The sequence below is a fragment of the Lates calcarifer genome, linkage group LG2, assembly GCF_001640805.2.
Source record: "Lates calcarifer isolate ASB-BC8 linkage group LG2, TLL_Latcal_v3, whole genome shotgun sequence".
NCBI lineage: Eukaryota > Metazoa > Chordata > Actinopteri > Centropomidae > Lates > Lates calcarifer.
In genome coordinates, this window is record NC_066834.1 from 17,386,548 (window position 1) to 17,406,432 (window position 19,885).

A 19,885-nucleotide genomic window follows, 5' to 3' on the forward strand; every position below is an offset into this window, starting at 1 on the left:
AGCTTCCCGAGCAAGTCAGTAATGGAACTCAGCCAAAGGGCAGCAGAGTTGTTAAAAAGGTAAAGATTTGAAAATGTTCGATATGTGCAATACAGGCACTAAATAATGCCAAAATGTATCAACTTATTAAGTCAGCGTCCTCCTGTCTATACATTTTGTGGAATTTCTATAGATGGCTACATAGAGCCTTTTGACTATTGTTCTGGTGTTTAATATGTCTCTGAGCTGGAACACTCCTCATACTCCTTATCAATATTGCGAAAAGTCCATTGTTGTTTTGTATCATTATCATTATTACTAAGTTAACAGGGTTTCACTATATGATGCATTTACCATGTTATTCCTGCCTTTTCTCTGTTTCTCTACACATCAGCATTAACCTTGTGACGCTACCTGAAGAAGAGCATCAAGCTTGAAATGCTTTGTGATCCAGAGTAGCAGCCGATCCAAGCCTTTCCAGTCTTCCTCGTGCTATTTAGTGCCTGTATTTGTGCACATATTGAGCATATTAAAATCCTTCACTTTTCTGCACCTTACAGCATAGCCTGTTGTAGTTTTAGCACTACTACAGTGGGCAGCTGTGGTTCAGTGGGTAGGGTGGGTTGTTCACTAATTGCAGGGTTGGGTTCTTCTGTCCACATGTAAAAATGGCAATGAGAGACATATTTTCATTCACATTTTTTTTTCTATAAATGACCTAGTCTGTAGCATAAATGTCACAAAAATACATAAAAACTTCAAATTCCATGTTTTGTCCAACCACCACTGCAAAAATGTTAGGGATCATACAAAACACAGAAAAGAAGCAAATCCTGACATGTGAGAACCAAATGTTGTGATTCTAAAAAGTTTTTATTAGGTACCATTTTCACCTGCAGAATGAGACACATTTGGTGCAGTAGGGACTATTTAGGGCAGTAGGACAATGTCAGCGTCACCCAGTGCAATGATGTGGCTCACTGATGTGTTCAATAGTTTTTGGAAAACAATGGAGCTCTATGGCACACAAGAATAAGATACTGTATATCAGAGACTGTCCTGTAAAAATGAGCCCTTAAGTCATCTGTGCAGCAGCTTATTATGATCCATAGTTATGTTTTGTTGTTAAGCAACATCTAGCAGCTGTAGTAATTATGACAGGAACAAAGCAGATAATGTGGTAAAAGGAGCAAAGTCCATGTCAGGAGGAGGTTGAGACCGTTACAAAGACATTAACCTTATTAACATTATTGCTGCCATGATGTCAAAGCTCCGGTATACCTGCTGTACGCTCCAATGGGTCGTACCTGAGAGCAGGAACAAGCAACCTTTATGGTCATTTAGGCTGGGGGACTTGTTGCTATCACTATCACTCAGAAGTGATAGTCAGAAGTTTCAACTGGAATGCCCCTTGAAGTCATATTTCCAACTCAGAAGTTATTATTTTTATATATATATATTTTTGTATTTTCTTGGGAACTTCATGAGTTAAAAGTTGATTATGAGAAACTTTCCACAACATTTAAAGGGTTGCTGACACCTGTGTCACCATGGGCTCTTATGGGTTAAGAACATTCTGAAGTGTTTGCCTTGAAATCAAACATTAACAACAGAGGTGCTCTTCAGGTGGAGTGCATATTTGTTTTGAAGTTATCTATACTCTGAAAGAGCAACTACAAAGGCTCTGTGAGCGTCCATGTTTTTCCGACATCTCTACTGGAACGCCGTTAACTCAGAGATGACGTCACTCCCAGTAAATGGAACGCAGCAACATTCATTGTTGGTTTGGTTTTTGTCATGGGAGTTATTAACAGAAAATAAAATAAAATCACCAGACTTATCCTTTAAAGGCCCTGTACAGTCATGGTACACCCACGCAGGTGTCTTCATTCTTTCATTTTTTACCTCTTTTCAGGACTGTGTGGCAGTGGGTGTATGACTGACTCACCACATCTCCTGTGAGTTTTGCTGTGCCTGCTGGGGTGTGACAAACTACAACATTATCATATAATGTAATATCATATCATATATAGCCTGAGTGGAGGGCTATTTAGCCATTAATGTACGTGGTTCTGGGCCTCTCTGTCATTTGTCAAGTAAAAATCCCAAAAAAGGCCATGTCATAATAAGAGGAGAATGCGTAAATAATAAAATGAGCGATGGTCTATGCTTCAGTTTCAGCGTCCTGGTATTATTCATGCTGGCTCATTGTCATACTGTCATGGCTAAATGGGACACTTGAATATGGCAGAGCCATCATTAATACCATTAGTAAAACCTGTGCTTTTTCCCCCATGACTAGTTAAAATGCTGCTGAAAAGACCTCATGGCCAGTTCCAGCCTCTGAAAACTAAAGATTTGCTACTTTTATCTGTTTTGAATCACTGTACATTTCATGTCTTTGGTTTGCAAACAAGGAATTAGAAAACATCACCGTGGCCTCTGGAAAACTGTGCCAAATCCTGTATGTATATTTTCACAAATCTTAGAGACTAGACAAATGGTTGCCAACCTCTGGGCAAAGGATGGGTACATGGCCTCATTACATTTACTACCAGGTTGTGGTGAATCTTAATTACTGGGCAAAAAAGCTGGAAATTTAAAACATGATTCTTTGGGCTATTTGTGAAGGGCAGCCTGTCTGTGCAGCCTGTTTTTCATCTCTTCCTGTTAGACTCACAATAACAGAATACTGACCTTGGATTTAACTAGGTCATCATCAGTTGATTGGTGGTTTAGTTAACACACCAAATCAATCAATTAACAGTGAAATTAATCAATAGCTGCAGCCTCTACTCAGTAATATCTTGCAGGAGAACAATTAATTCCTCTGATAATGACCACTTCTAGTTATCCTAGCAGGCGGGCAAGTTGGAAAGCATCCACCATCCAGACAGACATTTAACTTTGCCTGTAAACTAAACTTTAATACAAAGCTTGTCGGTCAGAGAAAACTTGAAATAAAAAGTTAACCTTTTATGACCAGTGACAGGCAGAAATGTGGTTGATATGACTACATGCAAATGAGAGCCAAACAATATAAATGGCAAAGCACGTCTGCACCCATCATCTGATAGCTGATGGAATCGAGTTATAAGCTACAAGTCTTCTCCCTGCTCGATAAAATGACCGCCACTATCAGCTGACAGTGAATGTCATTGCTGGTGAACAGAGGAAATTGTGCCTTGAAGTTTTGAGTAATTGAATTTGTAAAAGTCATCGTATTACCCTGTAATGCGATATGCAGATTCAGAGCCGTTTGCAATTTACAAAAGGGTCGAACCACTATGAAATTGCCACCATCCCCCCACTTACCGCACGCAGACACAGATGCAGACACGCAGACACAAACACACAGTGCATCATTAACCCAGTTTCCAATTTCTCATTGCTCCTGGCATTGCTGTTCTTGCCTCAGAGGAAGCCGAGCTGTGCGACTAGAAACCTCAGATGGTATTTTTTCTTACGAAGACACTGTGGAAATGCTCCTCACACTTTAGCTGATTATTCTAACGTCTCCATGACATGACCTGTCAGGATTTAAATATCCTTGACAAAGCTTCTCACAGTAAGAGAGAGGCTGGTGAGGCATCCTCATCCACAGTGGAGTGAATATGGTGAAGGACACACAAGTAAAACTGTTCTATACACAATGTGTGACACATATTTTCAAGGGTCTCTGAGGCACACTTGACAAACTGCGGTGCTTTTACATTTATATGGTGTACGTAAATATAGCAGGGACAGCAGACAGTAAAGCAGGGTGAAAATAACTGTGGAAAGAAAAACAATCTTTGTGTATATTTCAGAGGTTGTGCACAACCACAGGTGAACAGCACAATAATAACAGGCCCCTGAGCAACCTAAAGTTCTAAGATTTTTCTCCTAAAATTTTAAGCAGTGAGGTTACAATAATTCATAAAGCGCTACTATGTAGGGGATACATGTGTCTTAAGTATGTAGTTTCTGTCAGGCACTGTTAAGTATTTATAAAAGTGTCTTCACACTGATGAAACCATCATTACATATAGACAGTCATATTCTACAGGAGTGTTCTGAGGATGTGAAGAAAGGGGGAAAAAAACCTTTAATACTTGAATTAAAGTTAAATAAGAATTAATGTGCAGATGAGAAGAACAAGAGAAAACGAAAAATCCAACATGTCTAACCTTTCTGGCTGTCGATGACGAAGTTGCCCTCCTCGTTTCCTGTAGTGATCTTATATGTAATCCCGTCCCCATCAGGATCCTTTGCCAGTACCGTGGCAACAAGAGTGTTGGGGCCTGCATCCTCCGAAACGAATGTCCGATATCTGATAAAACACACACAAACACGCATTCAACACCTGACCAAAACCATATGTCCTGACACATGGTTGAGAAGGAGAAAATGAGACACACTCGTCCAAGTTAGCGTTTCAAATCAATTCCATCTAATTCATGTTCGACCACTAGATTCAGTGCCTCAGAACAAAAATACTGATATGGAAACATATTGAATTACTCCCAGAAAAAAAACTGATGCACTTTTCAACAAGACAGCCACAGTTAAACCTTTTGCAGCTACAAAAGGTCTAAGTGTGACACAATACTGTGTGCACAATACTGACCTACACTTGGAGCCGTGTTTTCAACGTAGAGTATATCTCTGGTACATGTACATACCCCCCCCCCCCCCCCCCCACACACACACACACACCACACCCCCACACATCGCCCACCCTCCATCACACCTTCCATTATAGAAATCTAACAACTTCCAAAGTGACAGTGAGAGTGAGAACGTGGAACAGAGTGGTAGTGGTGTAAACTAACTTCCTTTTCCTGTGATATCCCTGCAGGGAAACAACATACAGTCTTCAGGAGTGGCTCTACACACAGCACTCATTTTCTTGGTTGCGTCTGCCGTTGGTCTGCATCAATATCCTGGAGGACATTCAGAATGGCTGATCCCTAATCAAATTTTAAGAGTGTGTATGTTTGTTGCTGGCTCCTAAACCAGCGGAGAAGGGACAGGGAAAGACTGCATCCTTGTGGAGGTGGAAAGAGAAAATATTAGCTCAGGCAGCAAGGCTTTTACAATTCTGTTTAAAGCTTTTAAATATTTAAGTTATGGTCTTCTGAGCAATGTGCAATGGAAGCAATGGTATCATAAGATCATACTGACACTACAACTGACCTCCTGGTTAGATGCCTCTATGACACAGGGCTGATGTGTAAATGGAACAAGAATTTTATTCATATTCAAGGTAGGATACTTGAAAACAAGATGTTTTTAAGTGTGATGAAGTAACATATGTGTCCTTGATCATCTGTTATATAAGTATTTATATACATAACTCATTCTAGCTAACTGATTCACTTGCCTTGACATGCATTTTTTATCAGCCCCTGCATACCAAACTGAGTTCAGCTTCTTGCTCTGAAATTCCCCTTCAGTTTTGTCTTTGTATCTTAGTGTAACACTTTGAACTTCAGCTTTGAACTCTCTTTTGGCCTTACACAGACATCTGTGAACCACTGATGTGCTTGAAAGTAAAACTTTTCTTGAAAGGCTGGCCTCTCTACCTTGTTGACATGAAGTTCATACTCTACATTCTTAGGACACATTGCAGTCGCCCTTATGGGAATGATATTATCACATTATACAACATGCCTGCCTCTCTGGGTCATTCTCAACATGAAGAAGTGTCTAGGGCATTAGCACAAGGCCATTTTAACTAATATGATTTTATGGCAAATGCTGAATAGGGTAACCACTCAAAATTTATAATAAAAACCTCTGAAGCAAATATCTAAAGATAGGTTAAATTAGAATTTTTGAGAATTTGAGAGTTTTACAGGGTTGACATCATGATGAACACTGATGATTAAAACAGTCCAGTACAGTCCATCTTGCATTCTGCATTTTGTTTAGTTTTTTTTTTTTTTTTCACGCTAATGTGAACAATTAAGGTCTTCCAAATGCAGTTTCCCTTGGTTAAAAAAACATAAATCACTATATTTTAAGCTGAAGAGATAGGACTGACCACTTCAATAATATCAAGAAGTGCCATTTGATCAGTGAAAACCATCGTTTCTGAGACTTATGTTGTGTCAAAAGTTTGTTCCCACTGACTACTAAGGATTAGTAGGAAAAACATCATGTGTTTTTGAGTAACTGTGGGTATTTTTAACTCTATACCAAAGCCTGCAGGTGTTTCCACACCTGAAAGTCAAGTCCAAACCAATGTTTAATCCAGTTAGTGTTAGTTTTACATTGCAATTTGAAAGTTCACAAAAAAACTTTGCATAACATATGTATGATTTGTTGTCACCACCTCCATGCACTTATAGACTGGTGTCCATCTGTTGTCAATGCGGTAGGTAGCCTTTTCTGTTTGAAATGGAGAAAAATGAATGAAGAGTTTCATTTGTTGCCACTAACTATCATTATTATGGCATGACTACCAGCAGCACTGATTTCAGCATGTGATTATGCAACTTTTGGTGGAACCAAATTTTGGTCCTTTGGTCTGGACTGTGATCTGAGGCACCTTTCTAAGGCTAAGCTAAGACTAAGAGACATGTTCATTTGGATGTAGTTTTGCAGTGACTCATTGCCTGCCCACGTGTCTGTGAATCCTTAAAATGCAGGTGTAGTGAGTATTACAGCCTGAGATAAACATATATCCGTCTGTCACTCCACCCTCGCAAAGAGCCCGATTCATTTTTCAGTGAATGCAAGGTACTCTCATTAGGAGTTGAACACTGCGATCATGTTCTGTCACTGCCGTGTTTTTGTCTCAACAACTGTTGGACTAGTTCTGCCTGGGAAGATCAGTGATGTGCCACTTGTTTTTGCTCTGTTTGTAGAGTGTTGTTGCAGCATTTGAGTAATTTCTGCTCACACTTTGCCAGCATTTCTCTGCAGATCAATATGCAAGTTAGGTAAGGGGAGATGCTGTGCTGTGTTTCTTTATTATGTAGTTTCTCTAGGGATACATAGGGCGCATTGATCAAACGGCTTCCACTTGTGCTCTAAGGAAGCTATTTGAAAGATCATTAGATAATTGCTTGTATTTATCTCACCTGAAAGTCAGAAAGAACTAAGGCCTCTTTGTGCATTTATGCCTGCAATTCGCAAAATTACAGATGCTGTCTGTTCAGTTGAATTTATGCATGACTCTTTCACACAGGCTACTAAGCTTCTTTTGTCCTGACTTCCAAAATTGAGTCTACTTTTGCATTACAAATGCAGACAGAGTGATCATTATAGATTCAAATAGTCAGCTTACAATTAGGCGTATGATTACAAGCTGCCTGAACTGGCAACAACAGCTGATGTTGGACTGCACAGCACATCAACTTTGTGAAATGCTGAAAACATCCACCGTCTACGGTGATGTGATGAAACATTTAAATGGCTACTGAGTGACTAAAAATAATCAGAAAAATAATCAAACTATTTAAACCAGCCTATTTAAGTTATATAAATATTTCTGGATTCAAAGATTAATTGCTAATGAGAAACTTTAAGCAGGTCACAAGGCTTGAGACTTTTTGGGTTAAATCTGCATTTTGAAAGCTGTTATGGTTTTTACGAAATCACTTTTTTTTCCAGATTTTATAATGGGTGTGTATTGCACGGAATGTTCTGGACTAGAATGTGTGACATTTCCCACACTTTAACTGCTACCTCTGGAAATTTTGCCAAAAAGTCTCACTCAAATCTCTTTTAAGTCCCACAATTTCAAACCTACATAGACACTTTATATATGAAGATGTATAGAAATGTGTCCTCTCTCACCCAGTGTGACTCCCATTGTGACATGACAGACAGTTTTTGAATAAACTGCCTCAAAGCGCACAGAGCGCTGACCAACAGTCCCATAGACTGCCATGTTAAACTGAGCTCTGAAGTTCTTGTTAAAAACAGAGATGGTGGGTATTTTAAAACTGCAACGGTGCCTAAACCGTAAACAGTACGTACACATATAATACATCAGTGTTTTGATTGAAGCTTTACAGAGCTTATAGTGAAGAAATTTTGTTGATAGGAATTGTACTTTTCGAGGTGTGAGGGCATTTTTGATGCCAAGTTTTGGATTTGTTTACCCCAGGTAGACAACAACTCCTTTAGGGCCCACCACCTTTGGGGGCCCCAGTCACCATAGCAACAAGTTACTCAGCAGTTGTTGATGACTCAGCAGTTTCTGAGCAGAAGTGGCCTAAGCTGACTCTGATTGGCTAATTAGACTGAGGCCATTTTTACTGCTGACAGCTGATTATCTTGGATATGCACCAAGCAGCAGACACATTCAAAATTTCTCCAGGAATTTTCTAGTTTTTGTCATCTGTTTTTGTCTCAGAGAGTCTTACATACCAAACAAAATGTGTGATCGTGCGATGTGAAACAAATCCACTATCAAACGCGACCAATGTATTATGTGTGTGAAAGTACTGATAAGATACTGATTCTGTCACTGTTCACAATGAAAACAGTGAGCTGACCATGATGATGATATGATAAAGAGGACAAATGCACGGCCGCTGTGTCCTGAGCAGAATAAAAGCAGACCACCGCATACACTGACCATTGAATTTAAAATATTGAGCCAAGCATGATGTAAATTTTATAAGTATACATCAAGGAGATAATGGTTCACTGCCATGGCAAATTTTCCAGGAGGCATTTTGAGGTTAATCCTACTTGACACTTAAATCAACCTAACTTCAACAAATACCTCTCTCTAATGCTTTCAAGCAGACGCTTGTAGGCGTCTACTGCATGAAGAACTGCCGATGTGAGTATCTGAGAGAGAGAGGGAGTGGAGAGAGATCAGAGCGGATCACTGAGGGGAACCATAAAGCCCAGCAGTCAAGCAACAGTAAGATGCCTTTTGCAATCACATTTGGACTCAACCACTACTCTAATTTGGCCAGATCAATGCTGCAATCAATTGAAACCCGCCCTAGACATACACCACCACACACTAATTACTTTTTAACCGTTTTGTTTTACTTTTTTGTTTTAGTTTGTTTTCATTCCCGTTGATCCGGGGAGAAAAATAGATGCGTCCCTTAGGCCAGGGCCTGATGTCAGTTGTGAAAATTAATTACTGAATTTAATTATTGAGTTCATTTAGTTTATCCAGATAAGGTGTAGATGGAGAATGGAGGAAAGAAAGAGGGCAATGGTGTGTGTCTGTGTGTGCTGAATAGTTGGGGTTTGAGACTGTCAGCTGATCCATTCAGCTACTGCTCACTGACTGTGTTATTTATTAGCTGGAATGCCTCCTGTCTGATTTCCTATTAATCAGCACTTACAATGGTATGTTTCTTTTATATTACATTATATATTTTTTATCTTTTGTCTATTCTTCACTCTTGTTTCTGTCCTTGCTGCAAGTGGGATAAATAAAGTCTATCTTAACTTATCTTTACTTGTTGAATTACTGCTCACATTGAATGTATGATTTATGTATGCAGTTGCATAGGTGCACAGAGCTGGTGTCACAATACTGCAACTTCCTTTGATCATACAGTGAGAGAACTGACAGTGACAACAGGAAAACGCTTCCCATTCAGAGCCATCAGGTGGATACAGCTGACGTGACTACAATATCAACACTGAAGCAGCAGTGTTTGCTATATCAAGATGATATTAAATATACCGTCTTATTAAAGCGGTAGGTTTGATATATGTGTGAGTGTTTCATGTGAACTAATTTTCTGTCATTTTCTTCTGTCATTATTCCTATGGTGTGTCTGTTGTGTTCTGGTCTGTAGTTTGACACTTCAATCTTTTGAATCTTTAGTATGTGTTTATCGGGGAGGACCCTTTGAAGGGAAAGATAACATTTTTTTCCCCTCAAACATAATCAGCTTGGGTGCAAATACACAAGAGAATTACACACGGAAAAACACACAGAATTACCTTCAATGTATGTGTCGGTATGAATACTTTTACATTCCCACTGGTATCCAGGTGATGGATTTTGATCATATCTGAGTGATTATTTTACATGGTTCATATGAAACATAAAGAAAACTTCTTATTTGTGTGTTAATAAGCAATTCTAACATTATCCATGTTTCTGTGTCGGCGCAGGCATGTGTTTGACCCGCTCTCTGTTATTCCTCTAAAGGCAGCAGCTGCCTCAGGAGTTGAGGATGAAACCACTTTGATTTCAGTCTGCCTGGACTCTGTGGCCTTTAATATCCTCTGCTGAATCTGGCTTCTCCCTCTGATCACCAGCGAGTTATAATATAATTTATCCACCCTGCTGCTACCCAACTTTCATTTTAATTTTAGCGTGCAGATAATCACAAGTTTACTATCATATTTGTAATTGACCAAGCTGAAGACTGATACATACAGGTAGCAGACAGTGATCAGAAACCTGGTTATGGTGTTTAAATGCCTCAGTATCCCAGTTGATACAGGGGCTCTGCTAATAGCACATTCAAGATTCTCAAAACCTGGATAAGACCAATAATGTTGAACATATGAGTAAAACGTTCTGAGAAAACGTATTTGTTTTCTGCCAAAATATCTGACTACAGCTACAGCTTTCTTTAGACTCTCACAGCACCTTTAAGGTTAAGGTTTGGGAAAGATCACAGTCTGGTTTAACACAGAAAAAAGTTCACAGCAAAAAATATGTTTGTTTACATTTAACCAAACCTCTATCTTCCCTAAACTTACTGCTTTTGTTGTTCACATCCACTGACAGGCTGTGAACTCTGTATGCCAACCATCCACTGCAACTGCCTCCTGGTAACTCAGCTGCCATTTAAAAATGTAATGCTTTATTCATTCAAAAAAGATGTTGCCCCTGAACATAATCCAGCCAGCGATTATGTTTCCTTTTGCTGTTGCAGTTTAGTTGTATAGAAACATAACTTCAAGGAGACAGGGTTGCGTACAGGGTCACCAAACCAAGTGGCCAACGGTAATTGGAGTGCAAACACTGGGTAATTGGGGTGAAAGATCTGGCTCAAGGTTTTCAAACTATATTTGTATAGCTTTTGGAAAAGAAAAGATGAATAATAACTAAAAGAATAAAAAAAAAAGAATAGTGGGTTTACATAGTATTAAGGGCTACTTTCCCAATTTTCACTAACACAGAAAAAAAGAAAATCGATATGCATGTCATTATTAAGACCTGGGTTTGTATGCCAATATCATACAAGCACAAAAGTGTGATACTTTTCTTCTATTCTTCTCATGAATATCAAAGCACTTGTACCTAATGTATGTCCATCATGAACTGAGTGGGAACTCTTCATTGCTGGCAGCCTGCTGTGAATAACTGTTTTGAAGTTAACATCACCTTAACTGCATGCGACTGTCATTACTGCTCTATGGAAACTGTGTCATTGTTCTTATTCACTTAATACAGGAGGGAAAAAAACATGGCATGATAAATACACTTTTGTATAGAGAAATCTGATTTGGTGGAAAATGTCTCCCAGAACAATAACACTAAGGTGACGCCTGAGCAGGAGTTACACAGAGAGGGCACCAGCCAGAGACATCAATATATCATGACAAAGGTAAAATAAAGAAATAAATACATTTCAAAATGAGATAAACACCAGTCAGTGACCTTAGTCATCAGTCATTTCATATTAAGGTACAACATCGATCACCACACACACCCTTGACCTTCAATAATACATTCATATTGTCATCTACAATTGTGGAGCAAAAACACGCATATTAATAAGCTGATTCAATAAAACCTATTCACAAATTTGGGAAACTGACAGCTAAAACCTCTCTCTCAAACAGTGACGGTCCAATTTTTGCAAATGTAACTAGGCACAGAGGACATGTCAAGCTTTGGATTTCACCGATATGCTGAAGCTGTGTGCATGAGGCTGTAATAAGGGTGATACTTGGTATATGAAGAGTTTCTTTTTGCCTTTTCCCAACTGAAAATACAAGAGCGTACATTTATAGAATAGATTAAAGTGAATATTCATCAGCTCTAATGAAAGCTGCCAACTAACTAGTTTTTTTTTTTTTTTTTTTTTTTTTAACCTCCATTGCTAACCTAAGGTTACTTCCTGGGTAAATATATATAATAAGTTACGCTGGTCCAGGACTGACATCCACTGTATAGAAGCTGGTGTAACACTGGTCCCCAGATGCTACTATATTAGAGTTTAGAGTAATATCAACAGCTCAGTTCTTCTCTGTTGAATATTGAATTTGGGGAAGTTTTACTCAAATTGCTTTGCCAAACTCATCAATTTATCCTCATTTTAAAACCCTTTACTCATGCAAAAGTGAAACAATTTTCCAAGGAATTTTCTATAGTAAACATCTGATTGGGGTTATATTAGAAAGAAATAATAGTCTTAGTTTACATTATTTTACTGCATTTTATTTTACTGCTGCTTATTTCTGTGTTGCCTACATACATCAATAACTGGTGAGGATGCTGACTTTTTACCTGGACATGTAGTTTTAACTTCAGACTGCTCTGTATCATCCCAAGAAGCTGAACTGTCATATCTTGTTTGTGTAGCCATCAGATGCATAACTAAGACTCTTCTGTTGGGTTCTGCTGAGTTATATCTGCATTATTATTAGTACTGATTTCTGTCTGTTTTTGCGGTTCTCCCTCCCCGCCTGAGGGGGTTGCTTTTCATCTGTTCCTGTGATTTTTCTTTAAGGAAGTTGAGTTGTAATGGGGGCAGCTGATTGGACCATTGATGACTCAGATTTTAAAATGCTCCCTGGGGAGGATTGATGATTGATGTGCTTCACCTTTTTTCCTGACTCCCAACCACACCGTGCCTTGTTCTTTCGTCGATTGATCTAAGTGTGTGAGAAAGTTATAAATAGTGTAAATAACTGCCTAAAAGCAGTTCAGGTAACTGTAGGGCCTTTTTTGTTGTTAAACTTGTTTTCTCCGGTTTATGTTAGGGATTTAGGTAAGATCCCTGTATTTTATTGTGTTTCTTTCATTGTCACGTAAGATAGCAGACCCTTTAATAGATTGTTTTGTTTGTTATTTTGGTCATGCTCATCCCAACGCAAATTTTATCTGTGTTAACAAATAAATCAGTTGTGGTTTTTGCACTGCAATCGGTTGTGGCACTGGTCGTCCTTGGAAGCGGAGAAAGGGGAGGTCAATTTTATGCTGTGCTCAGGTTTCCCCTCGGCTGAAAGGTGGAGGGACACCAGGTTGGATGTTCTTATGAGTTAGATGAAGATGCCGTTTCCAAAAAATTCAGCAAGTTACACTGAATTGGATAAAAAGAGCTGATAAAGATCTGCCAGTGACAGTTCAGTTAAAACTGGCAATCAACAACTAAAAATTAGAAGCTTTTGTCTCCCTATATCTGAAATCCCATTGTTTTTGAAAATACCACTAATTTTGAGTGGGAAATCTGCCACCATCATCATTGTAAACTATGTGCAGTGTTAGATTGAAAGCCTGACAAGTGTAGCAACAGCAACTTCTGTCTCCCCATGTCTTTGTCTCCAACATATACATGAAATCACTTCTACCTGTTGTATCAGTCTTTGTCTATGTGCATAAGTGCATGTATAATACATATTTAACTGTTTATTATGGTCATAAGAGCCATCTTTATCACACATGAAACTAATTATAGACATGAACATACACACACATGCACGTAAAGTGCAAAGACACACAGCCACAGGAAGCCTCCCAGGGTGGTTTCCAGGGCAACAGGCAGGTGATGGTAGGTACAGTAATAGGGTCCTGATGGCAAAGTGACAGCACATAGATGAAAGGCCACCATTCTGTCACTCAGCAGGAAATGAGAGCCATGCAGTGAAGAGGGAGATCTGAGAGACAGTGAATCTAAAACTCAAAAACACGAAAATAACAAATCGTTCTCCTTTCCTTTTCCCCATTTCCTGTCTTTCTGTCTTTCTTTTTTGCACTGATATTCAATAACAAACATAAAACTGTGCCCAGTTTACAACAGAAAGTAACAAGACTAACTTCAAAATAGCACTGTTCAGTATCACGTTTGGATCTGAAGCCTATATTTACTGTGAACTGGCAAAATACAACATGCACATGCACACACACACACACACACACACACACACACACACACTGCTTGTATTTGTATCTTTGTGAGGACCCTAACCTCAGCCATGATAAGTAAATGCCTGACCCCATCCCCTGACCTAAACCTAGTTCTAACCCTCACTTTCCTGGTCCTCACAAAGATACAAAGATAGAAGCATGCACGTGCACACACACACACACACACACACACACACACACACGCTCTCATATACACGGATGCTCATTATCGCATGCTTCCAACTGCAAGAATCGATACAAATAGGCCAGATTTTCTGCCTGGATAATGATATATTTAATGACCTCTCTCTCCCTCTCTCTCTCTTTCCCTCTCTGTCCATCACATGCAATGACTCAACACACATATGTACACAGTCTCTCTCCCACACCCACAGGCAAACACAGGGTATCTACAGGGAAAGTAATGAATTTTATCTTTGTAAATTTTATTTTCTCAAACCGTCCCAGCTGACTTTGTTTCCTTAAAGACATAACAGATGTGTTTGCTCATTCCCTCGTGTGTGTGTGTGTGTGTGTGTGTGTGTGTGTGTGTGTAAATATAAATACATTTTGCAAGCATGCACATGTGTGCCTGCATGGATGACTCTGGAGCTCTGAGTGTGTGCGTATGCATGTGTATGTCTGACTGATGCATCATAGATTGTCCACTTCTGCATTTGTGGCAGCTACAGCGCAGGGTTGAGAGCTACAGAAGAAAAACTGACTGATTATTCGGCTGTCGCTGACAGTAAATCAATACACACACACACACACACACACACACACACACTAATCCCCTACTGCTATAAACAACATAAACACAAGCATATCAGATGCATGATGCATGAATGCACTTTATAACTACATCACTCTGTCCATACCAAAACTACACTTTACTGGGACCTTCTCAATTACTGAATACACATACACACACATATGCACGCATAGAGGCACAAGCACACAGACAGAGTGCACGCTCTGGGCCTCCTGAGGGTGCTGGTGGGCACGGCTGATTGACCCTGCCTCACCAATCTGCCCAGCTCTCTGCCAGAAAATCAACCAATTAAAAGATGCAGGCGCCACAGCAGCACTGGGGGGAAAAAATGCTGGAATTGTGGGTAACGGCAGCTGCGATGTTGAATTGGGAAGCAGCTGTGAGGAGCTGACCTGACAAGGCAGGACAGTCAAGCGCTCTCTCTCTCTCTCTCTCTCTCTCTCTCTCTCTCGGTTATAAGTAAAACAGCTTTGGTCGTCTGTATTTTACATGCTTCGCTCATTTAATATGCCTTACTTATAAACTAGTAAGCACTGAACAGAGACAGACTGACTTTATGAATTAAGGCTTTATAATAAGAAACAAACAAGTATATATATATATTCCAGAATTATATTGATCATTTTCCATTCAAAAGCCACTACTGGATCATGTGGAGAAATGCTGAACTATTTCAACATAAATTATCCTGTTAAGTTTGGAGTTCCACTATCTTTAGGTTTATTTCCCACACAAGAGAAGAGAAATGTAACTAGACCTGCCTCCAGTGATTATTATCATCCTCATTTGAGAGGACAGAACTAGCAAATGCACTGAATTGTTTGCTTGATGAATGTCAAATAATTGCTCAGTCACCAAAACTTTCTTCACATTGGCAACTTGATTCATCAACTAATCATTTCAACCATCAGAACAGCCGAAAAAGCTCAACAACTCATCAGACTACACTCACGATCCAACTGTTTTGCAGCAGCTCAAACGTGTGAATGATTTATGTGCACCTGTAAAGTCTGCGGACTAACCTTGTCATATCATTGTGGCACACAGGAGATTGTAACCTTGAGAAGCCGACCCAGATTGTTTGTCAGCAAAAATCCTTTCCAGTACAGAGAAAGAATCCAGGGTAAAGCTCTAACAGCTTGGGTACTTCTGACTAACATGGTGCTGTCACCAGAATGACCATGAGCCTCTCCTGTCTCACCCTCACCAGCAGGGAGGAATCAGAAATAGACAATGAACAACTGCGTGAAAATCAGGAGTTTAGAAGCCCAACTCTTACTTACATATGTTGGGAGAACTCAGGTGCCTCATCGTTGACGTTAGCCATTCGTATCCGTACTGTAGTTGTGCCTGTCCGAGGGACCTCCCCCTTGTCAATGGCCATCACAACAAACTCGTACAGATGGTTGGGCCTCTCGTAGTCCAGAGACCCCGCAGGGAAGATGGTCCCGTGAGGGGAAATGGTAAAGTCCTGACTCAGGGTGTAATAAGTCAACTCTGCATTCTCCGCTGAGTCGCAGTCATTTGCTGACACTAAAGATGAAATCATACAGACAGAGAACAGAAAGAAAAAAAAGTTACTTTACTCATGAAGTATACATTAATGGTTGCCTTGTGAGATGCACTCTCTAACACCACTACCACTACCACAGTAACACTGACTGTGATCAACTGATGAATGTAGCCTACATTAGCATGGGTATCAAAACACAGTCCAAAGACATGCATGTTGGGTTAATTGGTGACTCTTAATCGCCCATAGGTGTGAATGTGAGTGTGAATGGTTGTTTTTCTCTATATGTTGGCCCTGCGATGGACCTGTCCAGGGTGTACTTGGCCTCTTGCCCCAATGTCAGCTAGGATAGGCTCGAGCCCCTCACAACCCTTAACGGATAAGTGGTATAGATAATGGATGGATGGACATGTTGTAAGGTTTGGATTAGGTTAAGGTTAAGGTCATGGTTAGAATAAGTCTCCAGGAAATGAATGTAAGTCTATGTACTGTCCCCTGAAGTTATGGAGACACAACGTGCGTGTGTGTGTGTGTGCTTGACATATGTACGTACATGCGTGTCTCTATGTGCAAGTGCTTGGCGCAGGTTTATATGTGCAGGTATTCCATTTTGGGTCAGATGGCTTCACATAAATGCATTGAAAGGACTGTCATTTTGCAACATTTCTGCTTCTACATCACACATTGGGAATCCATGGAGCCAGTGCTCGCCCAGCCACAAATTGATTGCCTTGCTAAAACTGAAAGGACCACCAGGGATTTGAATAAGCATATTTTCCGCTAACAAGAACATTTCACCATCAAACTCTCAATTCTCCAATTCACCTTACATTGCATTTGGCTCATGTGCCCGTACACACACAAAAACAAACAAACACACACACACACACACACAGACACACATACACATGAATAAATACATGCACATACACAAATAAACACATCACTTTTTGTTTCAGCTAACAAACTGTACTTCTTTATTGCCATAAGGCCTTGGGGTAAACTAACACACTTCAAATTAATAGTTGTTAACTAAATGTCAGCAAAACAAAAATATCCCAGCTCATTAAAAGAAGATTTATAAACTTTCTCAGTGTTATTTCACATGATTTGTTTTATTCCAGTATTTCAACAAGAGTCCAGTTTTATTTGGAATTTATTAGATTGATTGATCGTGTGAAGTGCTGTGGAACCATCTTTTTCTCTCTCCATAAAGCTTCAAAATATAAATATGATGAACTGAAAGAGACAAGAGCATCCAATTATTACTTGTAGGACAGCCTGGTATCACCAAATGGTGTATGAATAATATGCCAGTCTTGTCATTTAAGGTGTTCTCAGTATGCATTTGTTGCCTTTCGTGTGTCATTACCCCTAACCCTCCTCCTCTCCATAACTCTAACCAAAACAACATCCATGAAAAGACACATGAAAAGCTTAAAATGTGTAGACATGGCCGACTAAATGTTATGAAGGTGTAACACTAACATTAAAACACAGGGATTCTTTGAGAGAGAGCTGGACTCACTGACACTGAATCTCTGGCCTCTGTCCCTCTTTTGGCATCTTTTGGTATGAATCATTACACAGTAGCCTGGCAGGTGATCCGGAGCATGCTGTGCAGAGTTTACTCAAACTACAGATTTTGTTAAAGTCTGTATACAGCAGAAATACTGATGGAAAACTGTGCAACAGTCTAACTCCACAATACAGTAATACAGAGTTTATAGGCTTTACACATGTTTTCAGGAACTATTTTCTGACATAAATAATGTGTTTAGTGACTCTCTGAATTTGCTTCACGCAGATTTTAAGTTCATATTACTGCATACTAGGGATGTAACTGTATCGTCAATTTCACAATATCACAAGAACAAAAGTGTCTCCGTACCATCATGGACCTGGAAGGTAGTGAACGATACGTCTTTGGGGTAAAGCTGTAGTTGTGTTGCAGCCGCGGTGGAGTAGAGAGAAGGGAAACGAAAACTACGGAGACCATCGTCCTTTGTACTCCCTCACATTTGACGTGAGGGAGCACAGAGCAGGGGAGAGAGAGATGAAGCCCTTGAAACTGTGGATGCTTCAGCGGCTGACGTGTAAAAGCATTTTGGTTTCCTCTTGTCACGAAATGAGAGAGAGGAAAAGGTGACAGATAAACAAAAAACAATATGCAGACACTGCCAGACTGTGGTTACCTACATGTCAGAAATACAACTTACTATTTTTTGCATTTTAAAATTAATGCCTTGTTAACTGTTCAATAAACTTTTTTTTTTTTTTTTTTTAAATATCACAATAAATATTGTATCATGGACTAGTTATCGAGGTATTATTGTATCAAGAGAAGTTGATATCGTTACATCCCTATAGTGCATACCAATTCAAGACAAAAATAGTTACCTATCTCACAACCACACTGACTGATTTAAAGCAAATCTGCATTAAAAAATCTGCTTAAAATCAGAAATAGAAATGCTTGAACGCCTGAAAACTGCTTGACGAGTGGAGGAGGTGGTACGATGAGTGTGGAAGCTTATTAATTTAAATGTTTAATGTTAAAACTATGTAATTTAGTCAAAGGTTTTTTGGCTTCTTGTAGATAAGCTGGATTTAATGTACTGTCAAAACTTTAAGCAGGATGGATGTTTCATCATTAAATTGTCATATGCATTGGTTTACAGCTGCTCTATATGTATTATGTCATATTGGTTCTTTTTAGCAGGGAAAAAATGCAATACGCAACTAAAAATTGCATCAAATCAGGTGTGGAAATGGCCACACTTTTTCATGTTATTCACTATGGAGTGTGTGATTTCTGTTATTTAGATTTATGCCAGCCTTGCAAGTTGGATAAAGTGGATTTATGTGTGTTTACCCTGCACTACAGTCTTGGTTACAAGGACTGACATCTCTCTGAATTGCAGCTGAAATGCAGCTGTTTTACTGCAGTAAAGTGATGAACAACCTCTCCTCCAGTGACGATGGGTAGAAAATGAACTGCAGAACTAGCTGCCGGCCTGGAGTCCAATCCTGCGCAGTGGTCAAACACATGTCACATACGAGTCAATATTTAATTTACTAAGTACAGATTTGTACTCTTCAGAGCAAGGTTTGAGCATGTATTTATCAGTAGGTCTCTCTCTGTAATCTTGAATCAGCATCTTGTTGCGCTGGCATCACTACATGGGGCGAGGGGTGGTGGTTGGGGCGGTGGGAGGGGTGGGGGAGGGCACAGTACATTTCTGGCTGCATCTTCCATGTCTTTCTAGCATATAATGATTTTGTACTGAAGATGGAAACTGCAGGGGCCTCAGATCTCTATGGAAAGCGAGATAATTGGCTTGCTTGGTACTCTGCAGTTTTTCTCCAACTTGGCAAAGTACACATTTGTCCACTCTCATGATGGAACTGATTATGGGATTACTAGCACATGATTTAGCAAAATGATGCTGGATGCCTATTTCTCCCTGCTCATTTAATTTATATGACACTGAGCCTTTTAACCTGTTTAATCAAGTAAAGGGGGAAAAACACATCTTTATTTCAGGAGGTT

The 19,885-nt window shown here is 39.6% G+C and overlaps 1 protein-coding gene across 1 annotated transcript in view; it reads right to left on the bottom strand.

Moving 5' to 3' along the window:
* Window positions 1-19,885, bottom strand: part of si:ch211-186j3.6 (neural-cadherin) — a 266,619-nt gene that overhangs the window by 160,891 nt on the left and 85,843 nt on the right. Inside the window, exons 6-7 of the mRNA XM_018697417.2 lie at window positions 16,103-16,352; window positions 4,149-4,291 (exon numbers count right to left, since the gene is read on the bottom strand). Of these exons, the coding sequence (XP_018552933.1) occupies window positions 4,149-4,291; window positions 16,103-16,352 (393 nt within the window). The remainder of the gene's footprint in view (window positions 1-4,148; window positions 4,292-16,102; window positions 16,353-19,885) is intronic.